The 26,120-nt window shown below is 45.7% G+C and overlaps 1 protein-coding gene and 1 long non-coding RNA gene across 3 annotated transcripts in view; one reads left to right on the top strand and one right to left on the bottom strand.

The window, feature by feature from the left end:
- The window catches only part of GALNT15 (polypeptide N-acetylgalactosaminyltransferase 15), a 34,126-nt gene extending 16,266 nt beyond the window's left edge, over nucleotides 1–17,860 (top strand). Inside the window, exons 4-10 of one of the 2 annotated variants that reach the window (XM_006770176.2) lie at nucleotides 3,792–3,959; nucleotides 6,393–6,510; nucleotides 8,290–8,484; nucleotides 11,048–11,179; nucleotides 11,551–11,655; nucleotides 13,765–13,908; nucleotides 15,796–17,860. In XM_006770176.2, the coding sequence (XP_006770239.1) occupies nucleotides 3,792–3,959; nucleotides 6,393–6,510; nucleotides 8,290–8,484; nucleotides 11,048–11,179; nucleotides 11,551–11,655; nucleotides 13,765–13,908; nucleotides 15,796–15,942 (1,009 nt within the window). In that variant the 3' untranslated portion in view covers nucleotides 15,943–17,860. Of the gene's footprint in view, nucleotides 1–3,791; nucleotides 3,960–6,392; nucleotides 6,511–8,289; nucleotides 8,485–11,047; nucleotides 11,180–11,550; nucleotides 11,656–13,764; nucleotides 13,909–15,795 lie in introns of those variants that run through there. The other variant, XM_006770177.2, reaches the window with a different exon arrangement.
- A 2,699-nt stretch (nucleotides 17,861–20,559) lies between these two features.
- LOC107184158 lies at nucleotides 20,560–24,542 on the bottom strand. Its single transcript, XR_001514976.1, has 2 exons — nucleotides 22,391–24,542; nucleotides 20,560–20,658 (listed from the first exon to the last, which is right to left on the bottom strand). It is a non-coding gene; the product is annotated as an uncharacterized LOC107184158 (long non-coding RNA).
- Between the last annotated feature and the right edge of the window lie 1,578 nt (nucleotides 24,543–26,120).

The following is a 26,120-nucleotide window of genomic DNA, read 5'->3' as shown; positions in this document are numbered from 1 at the left end:
ACCCCCACCCCCGCCCCGCAGAATGACAGAGTTCTGAGGGGCTGGCACCAGTCCTGGGATCTCACTGAGCCACAAGCGCTCTGTGTAGAGAGAATTCAGGGCCTCTGCTTCTCAGTATGAGAAGCTTTTTACAAACACCAAGCATTTGAGTGAACTTCCCAAATGGCTTCACATATCGTAGGCTTGGAAGAACATCAAGGCCCAGGAAAAAAGGGAAAGGGATGAAATAATAGGGTTGGTTGCTAAGGTTGGTTGCAGTTAGCTCTTGAATATCTGGATGGTAGTTCATTAATTGACCTGGTAAGGACTGTTGCTGTTCCCCAGCCCCATTCATATGCTGAAAACTGAACCCAAAGTCCAGAATCCTCACGTTCCTTAGAAGGGCACCTGCCAGCCACGCCTGAGTTGGGGCCTGACCCATCCCATGGCATGGATTTTAGAAGTCAAAAGAGGCCAGAAAAAAAAATGTGATCTTGGTTAGGAGAGCAGCTCCTGGTACATCTGAGTGATCACCTGTTTTTTTTTAACAGGTGAATTTTGTGACTTGTACCAATCTCCCACATCACCCTATCTGAGGTTACATGCCAGGCTGTGCAAAAAAAGGGGGGGGGGGATAAAATATAATCACCAACAGCATCAGTAAATGAACAAATAAATCTAAACTCAGGACCTTGGCTTGCTGGTAGGCACCACGTGCTCGTATACATACACTAACACCAGGGGCACTTCTGGGGCCTGGCAATCCTGAGCCCGCAAGCCAGTCAAGTATTGTGATTACAGGGAGGAACAAGAACAGACCCTAGAGCAGAGGCCCATAGGCCCTCCGAATCTGTGTGCAATATTTGTATATGTGCGCTTGATTATTCTTCTGAGGAGGGGTTCATAGTTTCCCCCTAATTCTTAGAGATCAAAGCGCAGAATGACAGAGTTCTGAGGGGCTGGCACCAGTCCTGGGATCTCACTGAGCCACAAGCGCTCTGTGTAGAGAGAATTCAGGGCCTCTGCTTCTCAGTATGAGAAGCTTTTTACAAACACCAAGCATTTGAGTGAACTTCCCAAATGGCTTCACATATCGTAGGCTTGGAAGAACATCAAGGCCCAGGAAAAAAGGGAAAGGGATGAAATAATAGGGTTGGTTGCTAAGGTTGGTTGCAGTTAGCTCTTGAATATCTGGATGGTAGTTCATTAATTGACCTGGTAAGGACTGTTGCTGTTCCCCAGCCCCATTCATATGCTGAAAACTGAACCCAAACACTGGGGCCCAGGGAAAACCGAGTGCACAGGAGGCTGTGAGTGAGGGATGGGGTGACCCAAACACGGTCAGATCACAGAAGACGGGACATGGAGAGGAAGCCAGGCCAGGATCGGTATTTCAATTAACCAGCCCTGGCTGACAGCTTAGCTGCCTCTGTTTGTCTTGAAATTGAAACACTTGACCTCTTGGAGCTTACAAAGGCTTAAGAGAGGACCCACCTTGTACCTTCCTGAGGTTAAAACTCAATTTGCAAACGAGAGAATGATAGAGTAAGCAGACACTTCTAGCTCCTTCCAAGTCAAACAGGGTAGCTTTGCTATTTTGCTTTTAATGAATTCCAAGAACACCAGACACGTTTGTAGGTATGAAACCCAAAGCTGAATATAAGGCTGTTTGGGTTTGTTTGTTTGTTTTTCAGTCACCCTTCCTGAGTCACTAGACTGCCACTACTCCCTAACTCAGCCTGGTGAAGCAGCCGCTGTGATCCACGGGAATAAAACCAAAACAGAAAACGGTTTTCACTTCCTTCCCTGACATTGTATCCTTCATCTCTATCCAAAATGTACTCCAAGAGGCTCATGATTAATCACTACGTGTCTGGTTAAAAATAGAAGGAAAAGGAGGCTTAACAGGAAGAGATAGCACTGGGAATCAGTAATGCAGTTAGTAGTAGTGAGCTTTACACATGACTCCAAGCTTCCAGCGAAACAGAGCAAAAGCAGGCATCTGATAAATTTTGGAGTTCTCATTTTTTGATAAAAAGTAACGTACACTTTGTCAAAAGGGCACCGCTCAGAGGTCTGGGACGAATTGATTGTGTGGTTGCTTAAGTGCAATGTTCTTTCTTGTCCCGTTATGATTACTAAGGTGGCACAGATTTGATGGGATTCTTCAGAAATCAGCCACACGGTTCCCTGGCTCTTGATTCTGAAATTCCACAAAATGCTCTGCCAATGGCCAGATCCTTCCGTCTGCTCAGTTCATCCCCAGTAAGGAGACTGGAGAGGTGGGGCTGGAGGCCCTGCTTTCACCCTTGATCTTGTTTCTCAGTTTTCTTAGGTCGGTGCACTGTGCCCCATAGTAGTGGAGACCAAGCAGGGTGAGGTTCCCCTCACCTGCCAGAGGGAACAATGTGCAAAGGGCAGGACAAGCATATCGGGATCCTGGCTTTAAATCGAAATCCCAGACTCCTCAGGACAGCATCAGTTACTAAGGCCTCAGATTAAAGCAGATAATTGAGTCTCAGGACCACCCTGGCTCTCTCTGTGGCACTAGGGCTTACACCAGCCCTGTCCATCTCCGAAATGGAAAGGACAGAGATGGAAATTGATAGGAGTGTAAACCACGTGGCTTCCATCTCTCCGTCCAGAATCCTCACGTTCCTTAGAAGGGCACCTGCCAGCCACGCCTGAGTTGGGGCCTGACCCATCCCATGGCATGGATTTTAGAAGTCAAAAGAGGCCAGAAAAAAAAATGTGATCTTGGTTAGGAGAGCAGCTCCTGGTACATCTGAGTGATCACCTGTTTTTTTTTAACAGGTGAATTTTGTGACTTGTACCAATCTCCCACATCACCCTATCTGAGGTTACATGCCAGGCTGTGCAAAAAAAGGGGGGGGGGGATAAAATATAATCACCAACAGCATCAGTAAATGAACAAATAAATCTAAACTCAGGACCTTGGCTTGCTGGTAGGCACCACGTGCTCGTATACATACACTAACACCAGGGGCACTTCTGGGGCCTGGCAATCCTGAGCCCGCAAGCCAGTCAAGTATTGTGATTACAGGGAGGAACAAGAACAGACCCTAGAGCAGAGGCCCATAGGCCCTCCGAATCTGTGTGCAATATTTGTATATGTGCGCTTGATTATTCTTCTGAGGAGGGGTTCATAGTTTCCCCCTAATTCTTAGAGATCAAAGACCGCCTAAACGTCAAGAGTCGTAGTCCTGGAGCACTATAGCGGAGAAAGACCTCTGTGGGAAGCAGTTCAACCTCTCACTTTACAAACGAGGGAACTGAGACCCAGAGAAGCTCAACAGCTGTCCCAAGGCCACACAGCTCATTAGTGGCGAGCTGAGTCAAGGACCTCATTTTCCTGATTCTCAGTGCTGTCCACAGAGGTTTTCAAAGAAAGAAAGGTGCGGGCGTGCTCTTTAATGAAATGGGCCCCCAGTTTTCTATGGAAAAACATACTGCTAACCAGTAACACGAGTCACATAAAATTTAAAGTTTCTAGGTGTCATATTACAAAATAAAAAAATCATGAAATTAATTTTAACATATTTCACTAAATCCAAAACATTATCATTTCAATATAAAAACTACTGAGATTTTAAACTTTTTTTTCATACTAAGTTTTCTAAATCCAATGTGTCTTTTACACTTTTGCCACATCTCGATTGCATATTTTAGGTGCCCAATAGCCACATGTGGCTGGTGGCCGCCATGTTGGGCAGTGCGTGTTTAGATGATGTTTCTATCCCCCTACAAGGGAATGGTTTGCCTTCCTTATTTGATCCTACAATTCTTTCCAGGAGCCGGGTGGTGTCTCCAGTCCTAGATGTGATTGACTGGAAGACTTTCCAGTATTACCCCTCCAAGGACCTGCAGCGGGGTGTGCTGGACTGGAAGCTGGATTTCCACTGGGAGCCTTTGTCGGACAGTGAAAGGAAGGCCCTCCCATCCCCCATCAGCCCCATCAGGTGAGGCCCCATTACGGAGCCTGCTTCTCCTTTGCTTCCTCAGGAGGGACTTGGCAGCCAGACTGTCTGGGAGCTAATCCAGGGTCCCCCAGTTTCTCAGCAAACTACTTAATTTGTGCCTCAGTTTCCTCATTAGTAAATTGAGGATAAAAGACTGACTGAGCAAGTTCAAGATAAAAGCAAGCTACCTATCCTCACCTTCCCAGAGGGAACCTGCATCAATAATCCATCAGTGATTTTTAAAAAAAGAAAGAAAGAACGAAAAAGAAAAAATAATAATCCATCAGTGATGATTATAAACCTTATAGGGTCGTTGTTAAGATTGAATGAGTTAATATACTTCTTAATCCTTTCACCTTGAAAAAGGAAATAAAAATGCATATAAAAAAGATTAAATGATTTAATATATAAAAAGCATTCAGAGAGTGCCAGGCACTCAGCTGTGTCATTATTGCCATGTTGATGGAGTTGGCGAAGCTCTTCCAGACACCTTCAATAAATCCCAGTGTGAGACCCTGGCAGAGCCTCAGCTGGGATCTTAACTGAGCTCTGACTCACCAGGTAACACTGGCATTTCCCTGGCTTCAGGTCCTTTCTCAGTAAAAAAAGAAGAATTCAGATAGGTGAATGCTAAGGCACCATAAGTATCAAAATATATCTGATTTTATGGGTTGCTTCTCAAGTATTTGTTTTTTGGACAACTAAGTAGATGTTCTAGAGATCTTCTGGTACAGAACAAATCTAACCCAAACTGAGTTCTGTAAAACAACCGTTTTATTAAGCTCTTGGACTCTGTGGGTCATGAATTCTGAAAGGGAGCAGCAGGGTTGGTTGTCTCTGCTCCAGGGTCTGGGGCTCCAGCAGGACCATACTTCACTAGACTAGACGGGCTGGAAATGACTCAACAGAGGGCTGGAGTCCCCTGAAGGCCGTTCACCTGTCTGAAGGTTGATGCTGGCCATCAGCGGGGACTTCAGGGGGGACTTCTTCGCCGTTTTCTCCATGAGCTCATTGCTCTGGGTTCTGAGAGCAAGTCTCCCGAGGGAGCCAGGTGAAGCAAGCGATATCTCCCTATCCACCTTGTAACAAAATAACTCATTGAGCTGAAGTTCATTTAGCATAAAATTAATTTTTCAAAAGTGAACAATTCAGTAGCATATTGTGCCACCACCACCTCTCCCTGTCTCCCTAGAGTTGATTTGAGCCCCAGGCTTCTGTGGGGAGGGAGTGCCCCATCTCGGCTCAAGCTGTCCTGCATGGGTGTTCACCACAATGCACCTTCCCTGGTCCTGGCCTCTGGGGTGGGGTTGGCATGCCTGGATCCCTGCAGCCTGTACCCTCCCTGCAGTGTCTCCCGAAACCCCTCATCTGCTCCTGGCCACCATGCCACAGCCCATGCTTTCAGGGAGCTGCACCCACTGCTGCCGGTGCCCCATGCTGCTGCTTGGACCTTGTCTCCTGGGGCAGAGGGTGGTGAGGGGTAGCTGGGCTCCCAGGGCAGCCACGTGGAAAGCAGGCAAGGTGCCCGCCTCTCTCAGATCCCCAAACAACAAGCGCTGGGCCCTTCTCCTCCAGGAATTAACCCTGATCTTACAAATAGTTAAGTGGTACAGTTGGAAACTGTATCAAGTAATATACAATCCTGGTTTTCAGTATTCTGGTATAACTTAGTATTTTTAATAACCTAAGTTTTGTTCATGCAATGCTATTTTCTTGGTTATGAAAAAAATCTGAACTTTGAGTCATTTATATCTTGAGACATATCCAGAGTTTAGCTGCATGAATATTTGTCCCATTAAAAAAAATTGTTCCTGAATGAAGGGACACACTTATTCAAAAGCCTCTGTCTACACCTCTTCCTGTTTATACTTTTCTGGGAGATTTTATTGTTCTCTTAATTCCCTTACGCTGGGCTTCTAATTTCCTGTGTTTAAGATAGCATTTAAACATTCAACACATTTAAATGTCATGTGTATTTCCCCCAGGGTGGGCGGGACCTCGCTACTTTCACAGTCCCTGGTGGATTTATCTTAGAATTGGGGTGGATGGTCATGGGTCATGAAGCAGACAGAATGGGTGAGGGCAGGGCGGGGGAAGAAAGAGGAGGACAGAGCTGGCCATTGCCCTTTGTCCAGGCCTAGTGCTTCCTGCCTTAGGGCATATTATTTTAAACAGGGCCTTCTTCCCAAAGGTCTCAACAGAGGGCCTCAAGCCGGATGGCAGGGGATCCTCAGGTGTGGCCCTACAGGAGCATACTTGAGGATGGGTATGCTAGTAAAAGGCCCAGGCAACCACAGCTCTTTTTTCATAAAATACTGGGCTTTCTGACATGGTTGTTTTGTTCCAGTCTTGCCATTAAAAGCATGAACTCCCTCAGCCCCTGGAGCCCAGCAAGCCTCCCTCATGTGGTCTGTTCCTGTCTTCTCTCTCCAGGAGCCCTGTGGTGCCAGGCGGGGTCGTGGCCGTGGACAGACATTACTTCCAAAACACTGGAGCGTATGACCCTCTCATGTCACTGCGGGGTGGTGAAAACCTCGAACTGTCTCTCAAGGTATGCCCTGCTCCAAGGGCGGACCCAGGAACCATGAGTGGTCACAGGTTGGAGGCAGTCAATAGAAATGCCACTGATTGGGGATGAGGCTAAAGAGAAATGATAGTTATGATATGTGGTGCATCAAGCCTCCCGTGTCTTCCCCTTCCCCATCTTTCATGCTCTATCTTGATTTTGCCCCCAGACTCCCCCATGAACTTGACTATCAAACCTGCCCACATTATCAGTCATCTATGCCTTAGTGCAGACATCCTCCTACATTGTCCGCTCACAGCACCCTTAGCATCTCCGTGATTTTCACAGCACTCACAGACCAGAGCAAACCCCAAGCATTCTGTATATTGAGTAGTTTGGTCCAAACAACTTAGTATCTGTTCTAACAGCTTAGCACCTGCTGGACACTGCACACTTCCCTAACCGTGGCATCAGACGGGACACCACCACCCTCATTCCTTGTTCCACATGGATGTTAGCACGATATTTGTTTTTTTCATCAAAGCAACTTCTGAAAGCCCTATTCAGTAAAGATATTCTCCATCTAAAGTACAGCGATAGAATGCTGAAACCATGAATTACCCCGAGCTTGTAGTTTGTGGGACATCCAACAGATGTCACTATGTTTCTCTCAAACATTTAAACTATACCAAGGGGCCCTTTGAGTTTGCTGGGGCATCCTGGGGCACCTGGGCACCCTGCCTGGGAACCCCAGCCTTGGTATGTTTCAGTTCATAGGCTGCCTCTGCTAGGAATGTTTTCATTTTCACCTTTATCCCCAAGTGTGCAATGCAGGCTTCCTGTCAAATGAATTCTAGGCATTTGGGAGATATGAGAGTCAGTGGAGTGGGGGGGAGGGGGAGAGGGGACTTCCTGAAGTAGGAGAGACTGTTTAAGGAAAGCTTGCTTTGATTGCCACACAATAGTTTCCCTTGCCTTTGCAGCAGGAGACTTCATGAGCCACTAGGGACCCCCTTTTCCCTGAGGAAGCAGCCTTTGGAGAATAGGGGGACCCCCTTTTCCCTGAGGAAGCAGCCTTTGGGGTGCTATCAATGGATAGAGCATAGGCCTGCGGACTAAAGGGTCCCAGGTTTGATTCCGGTCAAGAGCATATGCCCAGGTTGCAGGCTCCATCCCTGCTGGGGGGCATGCAGAAGGCAGCCGATCAATGATTCTGTCATCACTGACGTTTCTATCTCTCTCTCACTCTCTCTTTCTGAAGTCAATAAAAAAATATATCTATATATATAAAAGGCTGAGTGACTGTCTGACCACCAGACCATCCAACCAGCCAGTACCTATGACATGCACTGACCACCAGGGGGCAGATGCTCAATGCCAGAGCTGCAGAGCTGCAGTGACTTGGCAGCAGCCATTCTTGGGTGATGCAGCCTGGAACCTGAGAGGAGGGAGCCCAGTTCCTCGGGGGCTGCATGATTCCACCTTTGCAGTGGGTTCTGTTGCTGGAGAGAGAGAGAGAGAGAGAGAGAGAATAGAGTGCTAACCCATGAATGCCAAGTCTATGTGTGTGTTTCAAGGGAGAGCATTCAAGTAGTTGCATGGGTGTGGCATCCTCACTATCCCAGGACAACTGTGCTCATTCTTCCTATTTTGTCACTTCCCGGGACTCCACCTGGAAACTCTGCTGCACCCTGCCGACTATACTTCCCTTTGCCATCTTGTGCCCATGATTTCCTGTGCATGTGGCTGGCCCCTAGCAGGCCCCTTATGCCCCACGTTCTTAGAGTGGAGTGCAGAGGTGTCTCTTTTGTCCTTTCGTGGCAGGCCTGGCTTTGCGGTGGCTCGGTTGAAATCCTTCCCTGCTCTCGGGTGGGGCACATCTACCAAAATCAGGAGGCTAACTCCCCACCTGACCAGGAGGCCACCCTGCTGGACAAGGTTCGCATTGCTGAGACCTGGCTGGACTCATTCAAAGAAACCTTCTACAAGCACAGCCCAGAGGCCTTCGCCCTGAGCAAGGTAAGGGGAGCCCAGCAAGGGGCTTCTGTGCCTACCATAGGGCCACCAGCCGGAGGCTGGGCCAGGGAGCATCTCTTCCTCCTGTCTAGAGGGAAAATAGAAGCTTCTGGTTTGTGCTTCCTCCAAGTTGTCCCTCTCAAATGGCTCTTCTACCTGGTGGGGCTGTCCTCTGTCCCTCTCAGCATTTCTTTGGGGCTTTACCGTTGGTCTTGGCCTGGAACCTCCTGGTGTCTGTGGGATGACATCTATGGGATGCGGTCCTTCATCATGGACCCAGAGGAGAAATTGGGCAGGTAGTAAGGGATGGAACAGGTCTCAGAGGGCCTTTTCATGCTGGGCAAAGTGCTCAAGGCTGTAAAAATAGACACAAAAGATCCAACACAACCACAGGGGGAAAAAAATTAAACATTGAATTAAAGTCCACAAACATTGTCTCTTCAACTGGTCAGCTGTTACTCAGCTTAATTCTTATGGAGTGACACAAATGCTATTTCATGTGGGACAGGGGTTCATATTAATGTTTCCTGTGCTGGGAGTGGGGGCTCCAAAGGTAAGATTTTTCAGGACCCATAAAGGTGCTGTAACAGCTCCCCCAAGTCCCTCATCAGCCCACACTGCTGAGGGTGGTACCTTCTCTGATCAATGTTTCTTTGATGACTTTCATAAGAAGAACGACACCTCCTACTGGTGAGTTAGGCGACCTTTTTTTCTGACATTAAAAATATTAATTTCTATTCATTCATGTTCTAGTAGTGTCCTATTGCTTACTTTGATATCAAGATTTCAATAATATCTCTGCCTCCGTGAAGGTGTTTGATAGCATGCATTTATTTACTTTAAATGGCTAAAAATTAATTTTGCTCTAATGATTTCTATCCTCCCATCCCCTTTCCTGCCTCCCTCCTCCCCTCTCCTAAAACCCTCCCTTGAATTTTGAGATACAGAAATCCCACGCACCCAAAGACAAGGCCAGGGTTTCAAAAGACATACCTCTGCATTCCACTCTAAGAGCTAGGGGCCAGCCACATGCACAGGAAATCATGGGCACAAGATGGCAAAGGGAAGTATAGTTGAAGGTGTTGGAGTTGACATTCTCTGGTTTTCTCCTCTGTAAGACAGGGTGTACAGGGGAAAGTTTTCTGTCAGCATGTGTCCACATTTGATTTGGGTAGATTTGCCAGTATGTTTCACCACCAAGAAAGATGAAGGTGATGGAACTCTTATGAAGGAATGTTTTTGCTTTACTAGCAAAGTCCAACCCTGGAGAAGAGCTGGGGAGGACTCAAATGGACACTAAGAATGCCAAGAAACTATCAAAAAACCTACAGTATTTCCTGACAGGAAAAGGGGGCAGTTCTCTTTGGTTTAATGGTGGGTAAATATGCTGAATAAACAAGAAAATCCTGACTTAGAGATGTTGTTCTCAAAGTGGATAAATGGTGGGATGCCGATTAAATGCCCTGACCTACTGAATCATAGGCTGTGGGGCAGGGCCCAGGAACATGCATTTTAAACAAGTTCCTTGGGCATTTCTGAACCAGGCGCTCAGGGGTCACACTTTGAGAGGCATATAGAGAGCATTTCTGTATGGCAGACTCAGATCCTACTCTTCCCAACATTTGTTATAATTACCAGCTAGTCTAGTGCATGCTTTCAATTGAAAGAGTAAAAGCAAACTGAATTCCCTTCACATAGCCAATTAGATCAGAGTCTAATTTCCAGGCTAGAGGCCATCAAGTTAGAACTCTGACATAGACTTCCTATTTCAGCTCCCTCTCTTTTCTTCTCCTCACCCCAAGAAATAATTCTCTCTCTCTTTTTGTTTGTTTTTGGTCTTTTGACTCTCTCCTTGGCATTTCTCTCTTCCCTAAAAATATTCAGGATTTAGTACTAAAATTCTGGGTAGGGTTCTTTGTATCTTATCAATATAACCCAAAACACTAATTTATATTAAAATCTTAAGGACTTACCTCGATATCCATCCTAGGACAAATGTATTGAAAAGGAGAATCTCAGAAAGGGAAGATAGTGTAGCCCAAGGAAATGATTTGTTAATGGAGGAAATTGGGCATCTAGAGGGAACGAAAGGTAAATTCCCTTTGTTCCCACCCTCACTGCGTGAATTCCCGCTTAGTTCACCTCAGTCGCCTTTGGGTCAGGCTCTGCCTCCATAAGGCCCATCCTGATGCTGTTCCACACCAACCTAAGGTTCAAAGCCTCCTCACATTTTGCCAGCTGCCTAAGAAAGGTCATCAAGCATGGATCTCGTTGTCTTTGTAGACTGAGATGTGAGGGCTTGTGGGAAGGGAGTGACATCACCTACCATGGTGCTGGTTCCACAGATGTCTCTAAGGAAGATCCAGCCTACTCTATCCTGTCCAAACCCTTTTCTCCTCACACATGACCCTCTCCCCTGTCTGCAGCCCCAGAGAATGGTGATCTTGGTCTCCTCATTCTGTCCCAATCCTCCCGCTTCAGCCACGTCTATCCCCCCTTCACCATGTAAGTTCTGATGTACAATAAGATTTCTCTGTCTCACTGCTGTGTGTTTCTCCTCCCCCAGGCTGAGAAGCCAGACTGCACAGAACGCCTGCAGCTGCAGAGGAGACTGGGTTGTCGAACGTTCCACTGGTTTCTGGCCAACATCTACCCTGAGCTGTACCCATCCGAGCACAGGCCCAGGTTCTCTGGAAAGGCAAGGCGTGACCCAGGGAAGATGAGGAGGAAGCGGAGGGGTGGGCTGCTTCCCAAGACAGGACGTGGATGTTCCGATGGTCTTCATGACCCAGGCCAACCAGCCCAAGCTTTGCAGGGCCTCAGAGGCTCCCATGGCTGCCCTGAGGGAGGTGACTGGATTGCCCCATACCCATCCCAGAGCCCCTCACCAGGACAGGTGCCGCCTGCCTCCTTCAGGAGGCCTGTCCCTTAGGATCAGTGCCTTCAGCTTGTGGCCTGAACATGGCACCTTGAGCTACACTCCAGAGAGTGAAGGAGAGGAATGGCATCTCACAGAGGGTGTCTTGCATGGAGGGCAGGATTCACTTCCGTATGGATGTCCACTTTCAGCTCCACAACACCGGACTTGGCTTCTGTGCAGACTGCCAGGCAGAAGGGGACCTCCTGGGCTGTGCCATGATGCTGGCTCCTTGCAGTGACAGCCGGTGGCAACAGGTGGGTGGTCAGAGTTCTCAGGGTAGTGATCAGGGAAGACCTATAAGTGGTCTTTCCCAGGGGCCCCTCACTTCTCTTTGGGGCATCTCCGTTCAGTGGTCTATATCCCTTGATGGCTCTCAGTCCCCCACTGTGATGACCCAGCCCAGCCCTGCTTACCCCACCCCCAGCTGCAAGCACAGACATGGACCATCATCAGAGAATGCAAGAATCTGAGCTCAAGGGAAATGGAGAGGCTGTTGAACCAATGCTTTAATCTGACAGATGAGGAAACTGAGGCTCAGACGGTGGCCATCCAGGGTTCAGGCAGGTAAAGACATGAGTACCTTGAGCTGGGAAGATAGAGGCTGTTGTGACGGGGAGCACATGCCCACATGAAAGGACAGCTGCACCTGCCCCACCTCCATAAAAGGTTCTGTTTTGTCTGAAACTGGGTCCAGTATTATCAGGTCATCCAACATTCTCAAAGACACTTGAAATCCAGCATTTATGGAAAAGCTCCCTATTAAAATTAAAAACTATAATTAGAGGTTAAAGAAAAGCTATATGCAGGCCGATTTCCACCAGGGCACGATGAGATCATTAGCCAACTAGCACCTGAAGTGGGGAAAGTGAGTCACCCGAGTGGGGCTGTAGGCTCAGCAACACTGACAAGTGTTGCAGTGGTGCCTCAGACCCGTGACTCATGACTCGTAGTCTTAGGTCGCAAGTTCTCTGATGCTGAATCCTGCCCAGAGGAGATGTGCTGTGTCTTCCTGGTATTTCATGGGGATCTGTGAGAGCTGATATGTTTAGGGCACCACGGAGCGTGGTTGCAGTGGTGCCTCAGACCCGTGACTCATGACTCGTAGTCTTAGGTCGCAAGTTCTCTGATGCTGAATCCTGCCCAGAGGAGATGTGCTGTGTCTTCCTGGTATTTCATGGGGATCTGTGAGAGCTGATATGTTTAGGGCACCACGGGAGCGTGGTGTGTGTGTGTGTGTGTGTGTGTGTGTGTGTGTGTGTGTGTGTATGTAGGGGAGGGAGGGCTGGATTTGGAGCAGACAGGGTGTGTGTGTGTGTGTGTGTGTGTGTGTGTAGGGAGGGAGGGCTGGATTTGGAGCAGACAGGCCTCATGTCCTGGTGTGTGTGTGTGTGTGTTTGTGTGTGTGTGTGTAGGAAGGGAGGGCTGGATTTGGAGCAGACAGGCCTCATGTCCTGGTGTGTGTGTGTGTGTGTAGGGAGGGAGGGCTGGATTTGGAGCAGACAGGCCTCATGTCCTCTGGTGACCAGATGCTCCTCTTGCCAGAGGAAGACTTACTCACAGAACAGATGGAGTCACTGGCTTGCAAGAGCACTGGCCTCATTCAGAACATTTCCCATGCTCGGAGCAATTTGGTTTGTGAAATTCCTGCCACAGGGAGGAGGCTTGCACAGCGAGAAGGAAGCAGAGAGTACAAACACCCCTGGGGAGAGGCGGGAGGCAGCACATCAGCTCTCCTGGGGTGCCAGGGCTGGCAGGAGCCTCTCCCTGGAATAGAGGCTTGGATGACGTGTGTGGGGAGGGACAAGAGACAGCATTGAAGACCAACTCCATAGATTGCCCCGAGGTCCCTCTCTGCGGTGTGGCTGGAGTCCTCAGAGCCCAAGAGGAGTAGGGCTGCTCTGAGACAACAAAAGGTTATGGCCCAACAGACATCCAAAGAGAAATGCTGAGCATGACTGGCCGGCATGCTACCCAGAGGGAGAGGCCGGGCCTTGAACTAGGGGTGTTGCTCATGGGTATATAGAGCCCATCACAGGTCAGGCTTTTTGAAATCCACACTGAGAAATCCAGGTGGCACCTGGTTGAAATCCATGCCCAGGAAGGATGGGTCTAGTGACTTGTCTACTCCCTGGTTGTGGTTCTTAACCTTTTTAGGTTACATCTTGTGGCTGCCATACAGGGGGCAGGACCAACCCCTAACCCAAAGATTGGTTCAGATAATGCGACTGATGACTGCGCACACCCGCTCCCCAATACCTGAAGATTGCCCCTAGACCTCAGCTCTATTGTGAGCTCTGCTTCCCTCACTCCAGCTTGGAGAACATGTCCTGCTGGCTGTGCTAACACCTGCCCCTCTCTCCCAGCACCTGGAGCACACCGGCAGGAAGGAGATCCACTTTGGAAGCCCACAGCACCTGTGCTTCGATGTCAGGCGAGAGCAGGTGATTCTTCAGAACTGCACCGCGGAAGGGTCTGCCATCCACCAGCAGCACTGGGACTTCCAGGAGGTAAGGAATCCATTCAGAAAGAGCTTGGCGGTGCCGGTGGTCAGCATTACGTCCCAAGCCCTTCCAAGAGGTCAAGTATTACCATTCAGACCTGTGCCTCCATCGCGTAAATTAAATGCTTGGCACGAAGGCCCCGGGGAGGTAAAGCCAACTTTGCAGAAATGTTGGGTATGTATTTGAAATGTACTAATTTGCCATGTTTCTGTACAGCTCTGACCTCGTTGTGGCAGAGAGTGGAGAGAGCCCCCTTTTGAAGTTTATTAGCTCAGCTCACAAGTAGGACCATGGAGTGCATGATAGCAGCAGTCCACCACCTTGTGAGGGGGCTTTTAGAATGGAAAGGCTCTCCCCTCGTCCACCGCCAACATAGATATCGATATAGGCATCACTTTCTTCCTTTTCAAATTCCACGGTGGGCATGTCATCATTTTATTAAGACTTTGATTAAAGGGAAGTTCTAGATCCTTTTCAGAAGTTATGCTTAAAAAAAAGAGGAAATAAAATGTAAGTACTGAGGGAGAGTGCATCAGAATTAGGACAGGAAGGTGACAGTATCAACATGAAGTATTCACACACAGCTTTTTCTCCACCTCACATCCTTTTTGGAACAAGTTAGGGTATAAATATACAAACATGGAAATAAATACACACATCCTCCTTATTTCCTTCAACTTCTTCTTGGGAACAAAGAGGGTAAAATAAGGAGAACTCTATGCATCAGTATTCTTAAAGAAGAACATCATATGTTGGAAACGTAGGCTGAACGCACAATAAGCTGTTGAGAATGAACCTTGAAAATATTACGCAAAGTGAAAGAAGCCAGTCACTAAAGGCCACATATTACGTGATTGCATTATAGGAAATGTCCAGAATAGGCAAGTCCATAAATAGAGGAAGCATATTAGTGATTTCTAGTGGCTGGAAGGAAGGAGGAATTGGAAAAGAATGCTAATGAATAGCAGTTTTCTTTTCACAGTGATGAAAATGCTCTGGAATTAGATAGTGGTGATGGTTGCATATACTCTGTGAATTTACTAAAAACCACCAAGTTGTATACTTTAAAAGAATGAATATTATGGTATGTGAATTATATCTAAAAACTACATAAATAATAAATGGACATTATTAGCATTGCTGGTTAAGGATGTTTAAGTTTTCATAAAGACATTGATTTTTCCTTGTGAAGGGCATAGCTAGATTCAGTATTAAATTTGGTAGATTTGAGATAGTCTTTCAAATACGGCTGACTTAGGCCTTCAGTATATCCTTAAAGCCTTAGTCTCTACTGCAACCTGGTGGCAGCAGTACTAAATTGCAGGATTAATAGAAGGACAGATTAAATTAAATCATTTGAAAGCAGAAATTTACAAGTCACTGATAACAATGAATATCACCAATACAACATAAAGACTGAACATACTTTTTACACTGAGCATTCCACTAACCAGAACACTCTAAGATATGGAATAATTACCCAACCACAGTAAAGATAACTAAATTAAAGGCCCCAAGGCTCTGAATAATATCTATATTTCAGAACTACCTGAACTGTACTACATTTTCACCAAAATACTCTAATTCCTCACCAGGCCAGTTTGCATTACCTCTATTACTCTCTTAACTAGAGGCCCAATGCATGAAATTCCTGCAAGAGTAGGCCTTCCTCCCCGTGCCCCCCCCCCCCCACCAGCCCCGGCTTCCCTCTGGCACCCAGGACCCAGGCTTCCCTCGCAGCCCTAGCTTCCTCCAGAAGGACGTCTGGTCTAATTAGCATATTATACTTTTATTATTATAGATGATTAGTACAAAACTTAGAAATTTCCTTCTTTGCTGACTGACGGAGGGGGAGTGACTGGTTGTTGTTTTTTTCCCCTTCTCACTTTTCAGAATGGAATGATTGTTCACATTCTTTCTGGGAAATGCATGGAAGCTGTGGTGCAGGAAAACAATAAGGATTTGTACTTGCGTCAGTGTGATGGAAAAGCCAGCCAGCTGTGGCGATTTGACAATGTCCGCGCTGTGGATGAACGATGAGTGCCAGTGTCTGAAGGAAAAGAGAAGAGTGGTCCTCACAGTTCAGTGACAAGAGAGCTAAGAAAGCATGTGTATCCCATGAAGCACATCCTCTGTGTTTGTACTCCTGTGACAGCAGAGAAGAAGGCTCCATGAATGAGTGTAGAAAGTCTTTCCCTTCTCGCACCTATGCCATTGACTGCTGGCTATTTTTGAAAAAGAAAACTACACACACACACACACACACACACACATACATACACACATTGTCTTCATCACTGGTAGATGATCATTACATAGTACAGAAGATTCTTCATTTTCTTCATTGGGCATGTATGTAATAATTGCTTTTATCTCTAAGAAGAGAGGCCTGGACATTCTCTGCTAGCACTTCCAGGATGCATAAATCCAATTGATCCATTTATTTCAAATGGCCTTACCTTGGATTGTCTGTGTAACCAACTATGGAAATTAAAGTGTAAAGAGAGCATATGGCCTGGCATACCAAAAACTCTGGATTAAGCCTATTAGGACAGGGAAATTTCATGTTTCCTGGTAGAGCCCTAGCTCAGAAGAAGGAAGGGAAGCTACGGAGAGAAGAGCAGGATTGGGGAGAAAATAGAAGAGAGCTTTGAACCAGACCTCCAGCTCAGCCTAGCAGCTGAAAAGCAGCAAACCTGGGATAGGACGTTTTCATGTTAATGAGAATTTTCTCAGAACTTTCTACCTCCATTCACCCTGCCCTAGCCCTTCCCCAATTTGGTGAACCACAACCAGATTCCCATGCAATATACTTCTCTTTAGTCACTGGTCTTTAGAAGCGTCAGCTCAGACTGAGGATTCCCACAAACAAAAGTGCATACACTTTTGCGATGCTTTCCCGATGCTCTGTTACAGGGTTTGTATTGACTGGATCAGAAATAGCAACCTTTGCAAAGAGGCAAACCTCTCTGAGGGGAAAAACCAGTGTCTGAGCCAAAATTCTTATGAGAGGAGCCAGAGTTGGGTGTTAATGTTTATGGGGAGTGGCGGTGATAGAGCCATTTCTGGGCCTGTAGGAACTGTCTGGTACCCCTAAGCATGCCCATAGGTTGAACACTGACAACTGTGGGAGGAACACACCTCCACTAGAGCAGAGCCACTGTCTCTCCTTGCTGGGACCCGGCCTAGTGTGACCATACGAGTTGATGAATGGGGTTGGTTCTGCTATTCAGAAGACACCATTCATGCCCATTTCTCCTCCAGATAGAGCTCCCTCTTCACATGCTCAGCTTAGAAACCTCCCCTCAAAGATGCCGGTCTCCTTTGGGCTGCTTCAGAATGCAGTGTGTTTCAAATAAGGAAAACTAGACAGGAAGTGAGGGTTTCTAAACAATGCCTGTCCTAAGTAATTATGTATTCCTTCTCCTACTTAAGTCAATGATTCACTCACTGCGTTTCTCCTTCCTCAGAAGGCACTTTAGACCTGTGCTAGTAGCTACTAGCCACCTGTGGCTATCTATTTGTAAATACATTAAAATGAAAGAAAATGTCAACTCAGCTCTTCAGTTGTACTCAATAATCACATTTCAAGTGCTCAACAGTCACATGTGGCTAGGGGCAACTGTTTCAGAGGGCACAGATATAGACCACTTTATCATTGCAAACAGTTCTATTGGATAGCACTGATCTACGTAAGTCCATCCTCCCATCAAGGGAAGAATCTCAGCCATTGTCGTCTTCTTTCAGGCTTGTCTATATTTAAAATGAATTCCTCTAATATCTTGAGGTGGAGACCAAGCTAATAAAGGGTATTATTAGCTTGTAAAGGGTATTGATGATTGAAAAAAATTAAACAAGACCTTTATTTTTTTAAAGGAACTTTATTATTGGTACTGTGGGTATTTGAAGTTGCTGGAATGAATTAATATAATTAAATAAAAGGCTGAATTCAATTGAATAAGTTGTGTTTGACAGTAATTAACAGAAAGACCCAGATGGCTTATTGCTTAATTGGTTGAGCAAAGGAAGAATGTGGTGTTCTTGCTTCCTTAACCATCCCCATGATTTATTACTTTATTACAGGAATGGCTGTCAGCTTGGTCCCTGACTGGTACTTACAGACCCTTAATTTAAACAAAACAGATGCCTCCATTCAGCTCTAAAAGAAATTCAAGCTTTCCCCATAGTGTAACCAAGTGTTCAAATTCTCTTCTTTATGGGCTCAGTTCTGATTTTGTCCAAAAAATCAATTTAAAAGTAGAGAAACCTGGCAGTTAGAAGATTTGATTCTCCAGTTCAATCTTCATGTGTCCCCCTGAATTTTATGATTGAAGTATGTTATTTTTTTTTTTAAGATTGAATTCATCACCATCACCACCAAGTTTGCCATTATTAAGTATCCTATTAGGAAGACAGAAGTATTCAGGCCAGCAGTCTAGAGTCCAATACTGTTTATGCTATTTCACAACAGTGAAAGCAGATGTCATACCTGGAGGGGCCCTGAGCTATTTCCTCTTTAGTCTCAATGCCGTTGATCCCACCAGCCAACTCAGAATTCCAACTCCTATAGACATCAAAGTCCCCCAGGTCCATGATGATGGACATCTCTGCACCAGAATTGGACATTATCAGAGGTCATTTTGATGGGATTCCATTTTCTAATGAAAAAAAGCCAGTTGGCCACCAAGTGACCCATGAGCAGTCACCAAATCTGGACAAAGGTAACCCACTGACACAGGGCTGCCTTGATGGGCTCCACACTACACATTGTGTATACTCTCCATGATTGTTCTTTAAAAGCTCTTTTTGAAATGCAACTTGTGACCACTTTTGACAAAACCCCAAAGCACCTACCAGCCCTACCCTGATTATTAAAATGCCTTGATTCAGACATATTCCAATGATGATGCTAAGCACAATAGCCAAAGAGGTGATATTTCCAGGATTCTAGAACCCTCTGCTATTTCTGTGTAAACAATAGGTCTTTCAATCTCCTTGCCAGTTTCAACCCCTTCCATGAAATGTGTTTTTTGGGATATAGAAGTGTGTCCCTAGCTCTGTTTTAACACTGTGAGGATCTTTGCTGGTGTGGTAGTTCTTTCCATTTGTCTGGGATGCTTATATTTCCTCCTCACCAAGAGATCTATGCAATACCAATACACTATGCTATCGCAGCATATAAGCAGCTTGCCTGACTCCATTTGGCTTAAAAATAGTCATCACAATCACTTCTCCCCTAGCGTGACAGTTTGCAAGCTCAGACCTAACAGATCAGACTCACCTTTGAAAATTAAAGTTTGAGCCTGGCTGGCATGGCTCAGTGGTTGAGCATTGACCTATAAACCAGAAGGTCACAGTTCGATTCCCTGTCAGGGCACATACCCAGGTTGCGGGCTCGATCCCCAGTGTGGGCGTGCAGGAGGCAGCTGATCAATGATTCTCTATCATTGATGTTTCTCTCTCTCTCCCCCACTCCCTTCCTCTCTGAAATCAATAAAGATATATATTTTTAAAAAAGCTTTTTCTCCAGCTTCCATGTTCTTATTGTGTCTTTCATTGCACTCTCACTCTTCCTCTAGCTGGCCCTCTATGACCTTCCATTACCAAGTCCAGTTGGCCAATATTGATGGAATTAACAGCATCAGTTTCTCCAGAGGCTATTTGGAGCACTGAGTAAGTTAATCAATTGTTTGAATTCTCAGCTCTTCTCAGCCTCAGCTCCTCCCCTGGTAGAATCCATAGTACGGAATGCCATTTACTGTGGATGTGGGATGAGAGGGCTACTAGAGGTGCTGCTGGTAGTGGTGAGAATATGGCTCTGGTTTTGAGGAGGCAGCTGGAGCCGTGGCAGGCAGATGGCCCTATATTGAGGATACACATAGAGGCAGATATAGGGAACCCTCTGGAGATGGGTTAGGACCTGAAAATAGACACATCTAAGAGCCAAACATGAGATGAGATGATTAGAAAACAAATCCTGCCAAAGCCCAAAATATGATTCTATTAACCCTTAACTTAAATCCTACAGTAAAGTTAAAGGACAATTTCGAAAGGGATTTCAAATTCACCCTTCAATGCCAGAGTCTGTGACACAGTGTTCTTGCCAGCCCACCCGCTCTGGTCTTAAAGCTTTAGTGGCTCCTAGAGAACCTCCTTTCCAGCTGTCAGTATCTACATTTCTTTGCCTGAGGATTTTTTCCCATAGCCAAAGAAGGCTGCTTTAAGATGTGGGCAGGCCAGACGTGCCTTGAAAGTCACCTGCAGGAGCAGCCTTCAATCAATGACTGATGAGTTGGTGTAAAAATACCTCAGCTCTCTCATTTCTCTGGTAGGATAACTCTGAGGTGCATGTTCTACACCATTTCCAGAGTTTACTGTGGGATTTAGTTCTAATCATTCATAGAAGGAGCTGGCTTGAGAATGCATCTTGCTGCACACCATCACACAGTGCCAATCAGGATAAATCCACTTAGGTGAGATAATATTTTAGAATGATACTGACTATGAACTAGAGTAGAGGTCAATAAACATTTTCTATAAAGGACTACATAGTAAAATATTTTTGGCTTTGTGGCCCTACAGTTTCTGTCACAGCAACTCAACTCTACCCTTATAACACAAAGGCAGCCATGGACAATAATAAACAAATGAGCACAGCAGTGTTGCAATAAAACTTTATTTACAAAACCAGGTGGCTGGCCAGACTTGTCCCACAGCCATAGTTTGCTACTTCCTGGACTAGAATATTTGGCCCAACTGCAGAAAGAGATAAATATTACAGATTCTTTAAAAACAAACAGGACAGCATTACCAAAGAAACTTTAAGCTTGAAAAAATAGAAAAATAGTGTTTCTTTAATATAAATAACAAAAAGCAAAGAAAAACAAAAGAGAGAACTAATATATATATAAATAATATAATATAATATAATATATAGGGTGTCCCCAAAAATGTATATAAACATTTTGAATAATTATAAAGGCAGTGTTTTTTAAAGTACATTTCATTTTCAAAATTGAGCTATCAGCTGTTAAAGTGTGCATACATATTTTGGGGACACCCTGTATATAGTATATCATAATAATGTTCTCATTGTAAGCACACTCTAATCCTTTTAAGAAAGAAATAGGAATGAACAAAAAATAAATCATTTAAAAAATCAAAATGTAAAATGTTGACACTGTAGCCCATAGCCTTTTTATTTTGGAGACACAGAATCCACAGGCCTTCACTGTTAATAAAGGTTGAGCAGAAAAGGTTTTCTTAATGAGACCAAGGCTACAATAAGAACAACATGGAAGGGCGGGCTGCTAACTATCAGAGTAACTCTCAGCATTTTAGCCAAGCCTATGGGAATAAATTGCACTAAGAGATGAAATGTGACATCCTAGTTTTTACGAAGACACAAAGGCCAATGCACACACTCCCTCCACACAATTCTTTTACAGTTGGGATATGAGGACAGTCTGATATAGGCTCTTGTGTGGGGCAAGAGCAACAACTCCTGTGTATTTATATAAACTCTGATCCCTGGCTTTCAATTTAGCCAGATTCCAAAGTATAAACAGTAAGAGTCAAGCCAAGTAGAGAGACTTCCAACGGCATAGCTTGAGGCCAGGGCTGTACCAGGCCAGCAGGCCTCACTCTCGTGTGCCTAAGCCAACATGAGCCCATAAAACATGTTTGGAGGCCAAAGTGAGAGGTGCCTCCTGCCTGGTACAGTCTATCTTTGAGGCTGCCAGCCCAATCATGCCCTTCAAGTATCAGTACTGGTATGTCTGAGGCTGGCTCCAGATAAAACGATAGCCGGAGGCAGTTCTCCGCCCCACACTCAGGGACAGTGCCAAAGCTGTCCAACCCCAGCTCCACTTTGCATCCTGTTGCTCTACTCTCCACACTGCTGACCCCACTTGTCATTGTAGAGTGAGCCTTCACCATACACCAGGGACAAGCAGCTCCCCAGCTCTGAGTACCCAGGCGGAAGCCACAGTGGGGGCCTATCGACTTTTATTTTGAGAGATCTTATTTTCCCCCACGTTGGGCAGATGCTCAATAATGAGAAGCTCCTGTTCTTACTGTTCACTGGGAATGTGATTTTCCTTCCCAGACCACTCTTTGAGAATATCCTTGACTACTCCCCCTGTACAAAGCTCTAGGTGATGAGTTGGTTTGACGGGTAGTAGAGTCCCTGACAATGACATCCCCTCACAGATTGGTTTGGGCAACGGCCTCCCAGTTGACCGGGCCTCCAGCACCCTCCTCCAGCCCATCTGCCACTCCCTTGCATAGTCTCCTTACCCAGCTAGCCCTAGCCTAACAGGTGTGATCCAGATAGAAAGGTGACACAGGTTGCCTTAAGATGACCCTTGTCCTACACTGTATTCAACATGGCTTATGATGGAATTATATTCCAAACTCAGAAACAGGCTTTTTTTTTCCAAAGCCAAGATTCATGACCCATACTTCCTTGTTTCCCCTTATCACTTACCACAGGGCTGAATGCTTCATTCCATGGATTCTACCATGAAGGAGAAAAAAACAGGAGTTGAGATACAGATGAATGACATTTCAAGAGCTAGTGAAAAATCAAGTTGAAAAAAAGTTTAGACACTAACTGGGCAATAGACAATAAGACTGTATGAACAAACATGTACCCACTGACAGAAAGAAAAGTAATAACAAGCACAAGGGTTGAGCCCTTCACTCACATTATTTCTCCTTTTCTTCACAATAGGCCAATTAAGTAGGTACCAATATTATCCTCACTGCATTATTCCATTCTACAGTTGAGAAAAGTGAAGCTTACCTACCTAAAGCAATTTTCCCAAGGCCATACAATGAGAAAGGGATGTGACTGGATCACAGACACAGGTCCATCTGGGTCTAAGGCCTTAACTTTTAATCTCCACATGTTATTGCCTCCTGGTGTTTGTGAGCGAAAGAAATAAAGTGAGACAGTGACCTTCCTAACAAGAATGAGGGAAAACAAGGGCTCATTGTTTTAGGATCTGCCAATATTAGATGCATCAGTTCAGATGAGTTTATGTGCAAATAACAGAATAGCCGACTCCCAGAGGCAGAGGAAACACTGATCTTTAGCTCTCTCACATGCCCTCTTCACAGCTAGGTAGCTCCATGTTTGGTGCAACAGCTCAGACATCATCCATAACCAGGCTCTTTTTAACCTTCCAGCCATCATCTGATTCTGGTACCTATCTCTTCCTGGGTGCAAGATGGCCATCACAACACCACGCGTCACATCATTGCCGCAGGATCCCAAATAGGAAGGGAGGCAGCAGAAGGAAGCTCTGCTCAGACATCTCTGTCTTTATTGAGAAAGCATGCTTTGTTCCTGAAGCCCCCCAGCAACTTCCCCTACTGTCTCATTGGCCAGAACTGTGTCACATGGTCATCTTTAGCAGCAAGGGAAGCTGGGAAAGTGTCTAAAAAGATACCCTAGCAAATGGGGAGAGGGATGAACACACTGGGGGTTCTGTGAGCCAAGAACATGGGAGCTTAACTAAGGGATGGCCAGTGTCTGTATACGGAGATGACTCCTCTCTCAGGCAAGACTGGGCTCTGCTGCTATTTTTTTTTTTTTTTAATATTATGAGATGACAATGGCAGGACCCTGAGACAAAGATCTATAAATTCCCATGCTAACAACTCCCAGATGTTATCCAATCAGCTCCGCCCTCTGCTCAAAGGCAGGAATCTTCCACTGCCCCAGAACCAGCTCCGTTTACTCAGTTTGGGGTACAGGCAAGGTATAGAATGCCTGCCATCTGGATCTCACCCACTACCCCCAGCGTTGGTCAGACATTCTAAGAAGCAAAGGAGTTTTGGCCTCTCTTATTATGCACCTTCTGGGAAAAGATGTGACCCCAAAGCACCATCCAATAAAATTCTTTTTCCTTTATTTCTGTGAAAAAGCTAGTAAGCATGGTTTCTAAAAGTGAGAGGGAGGAACTTCCCATGGGATCTCGAATGGTTTTTCTTCCTTTATTGTATGTCATATGGGAGTATCTGATATAGGAAGTTGCTTGGGAATTTTGCTTAAAACAACAGTTGCAGCCTGTTAACCCCATCTGCTTCCCATAAGCGGGAGAAGCCATTGCATGACAGTGTCGAGGGGCCTCTGGATTTTCTCAAGGCTTTCCCATAGGGAAGATGCTTAAAACAAAATCCTCCGACCTCTTGGTTCTAATCCTCCCCCTCTTAGTCCGGTCAGTAACCACAGAAGGTGACAGAATCTGGCTGATACCCGGGAGAGCTGAGCTGGAAGAGTGACAAATTCTAAATTTCAAGCTGGGCTGGAGGAGGCCTGCAAAAAGCACCAAGTCAAGTTCCTGAATGATAAGCTTACTATTAGCAACCCAGATGATACTGCTCTTTCTAGAGCGAATCCTAGACTCTGAGGGCCGCTTTCCAAATTAATAAAAACAACAACAACAACACACCTATAAACATTTATTGAACATCTATGATATACCAAGGACATTTCTAGGTCCTTGTCCCGAGTGTTTCCTGAGGTCTTAGCTTGGATGACCTTGATGAGTCACCCATGAACCATAAAATTGCAAAATATCATCTTCACTGCATTATGTCAGCACAGACTCAGACAGAGTTGGATATGTGCACTCCGGTTTCTGGGAAGGCAAAGATATTTCAAAAACAATTCCAGGAAAGCCAACGAGTATGTCTTTTGATACATTTTCCAAGTGGGACACAAAATAGGCCTAAATTTGTCAACAATTATTTTTCTAAAATTGCTATGGGAACATGCCCAGCATTCAGTGACCCTTAAAATACATATTTGTGAAACAATAACCCACCTATTTCCCGATAATTCCTAGCCTTGACTCCTCCCTTGAACTTCAGGTTCATTCATTCAAGCACCTTCAATCTACAATCAGAGCCCAAGGGATCTGGCTAGAATGCTCCCCTTCCAGAATCCCTTCCATGCTCCCCATCACCTTCAGAATGATACCCCGGCTCCCGGACACAGACTGCCTACAAGGTTCGTCCTGGCTTGGCCTTCACCCTCTGGATTCACTTGTTGCCACTCATTGCACATCTCTAAATACCTAGTCCCTAAAACAACACTCTTTTTATGGTCTCTGCTTTTGCCACGTTCTCGCTGCCCAGAATGCCTTTTTCTCCTTCCACTATCACACTGGACTTAGTTCATGTGTCATCTCTGCAGAGTCTTCCCCGAACGCCCAGGTTGGCTTAAGTGTCCCTCTTCTGGTGTCTGTGTATGTAGGTCCGCTGCGCATGGACCACTCTGGATGAAAATGATCACACACGCGTCTCCTCCACTAGACTAAACAAATTCTACACATCTTCCCACCCAGAGTCCCCAGCACAGTATTGACACTTCCAGCCGTGGGCAAACTACGACCCGCAGGCCGGATCCAGCCCGTTTGAAATGAATAAAACTAACAAAAAAAAAGACCGTACCCTTTTATGTAACGATGTTTACTTTGAATTTATATTAGTTCACACAAACACTCCATCCATGCTTTTGTTCCGGCCCTCCGGTCCAGTTTAAGAACCCATTGTGGCCCTCCAGTCAAAAAGTTTGCCCACCCCTGCGTTAGACACATAAAACATGCTTCTTGAACTTGAACTAAAGTGACAACATTTTTTTGGCCTGAAGTCAAGTAGAATGAAAGCAAGAAAAGTTACAGACTTTAAATTCAGACACGCCACAGCTCTTATTTGAGGTCAAATTTAGGAGGACCTGGTCACTTTTTCTTCTTCCAGAGTTTTTAGACTAGGGAAGGAGCATTCTCAATAAGTTAAAAATCATGTTTTAAAAGAATGTACAAGTCTAGTTCATTGAGATCAAAAGAAACTTTTGCAAAAGCAGAAGCATATATTTAAAAAATGATGCATAGACCCAAATCGGGTAAGTCAGAGTGAGTTGCCTAGAAATGGACGCTGAACAATTCATTACATATGGAGACTAAGGGGAAAATGCTCCCAGTCCCTGGAGCGAGAGCCATGGAAGGTAGCAGTGCGGAGGGCAGGGAGTAAGCCCCACCGCCCACACAGAAGGCTCCGCATTCTACCCGGAGCTTGTGGGTTTCAAAGCAAACCAGGAGGTGGGGCCACGGTGAGGACATTGGTTACAATCTGGGAGGAATGGATTCAATGAGACGTGTGGTCTTTATACTGCAGCCGCAGTGAATCTAGTCCCCAAAGTGAACGAC

This window comes from Myotis davidii, unplaced genomic scaffold, assembly GCF_000327345.1.
Source record: "Myotis davidii unplaced genomic scaffold, ASM32734v1 scaffold962, whole genome shotgun sequence".
NCBI lineage: Eukaryota > Metazoa > Chordata > Mammalia > Chiroptera > Vespertilionidae > Myotis > Myotis davidii.
This window is presented reverse-complemented; position numbering and strand designations above follow the sequence as displayed.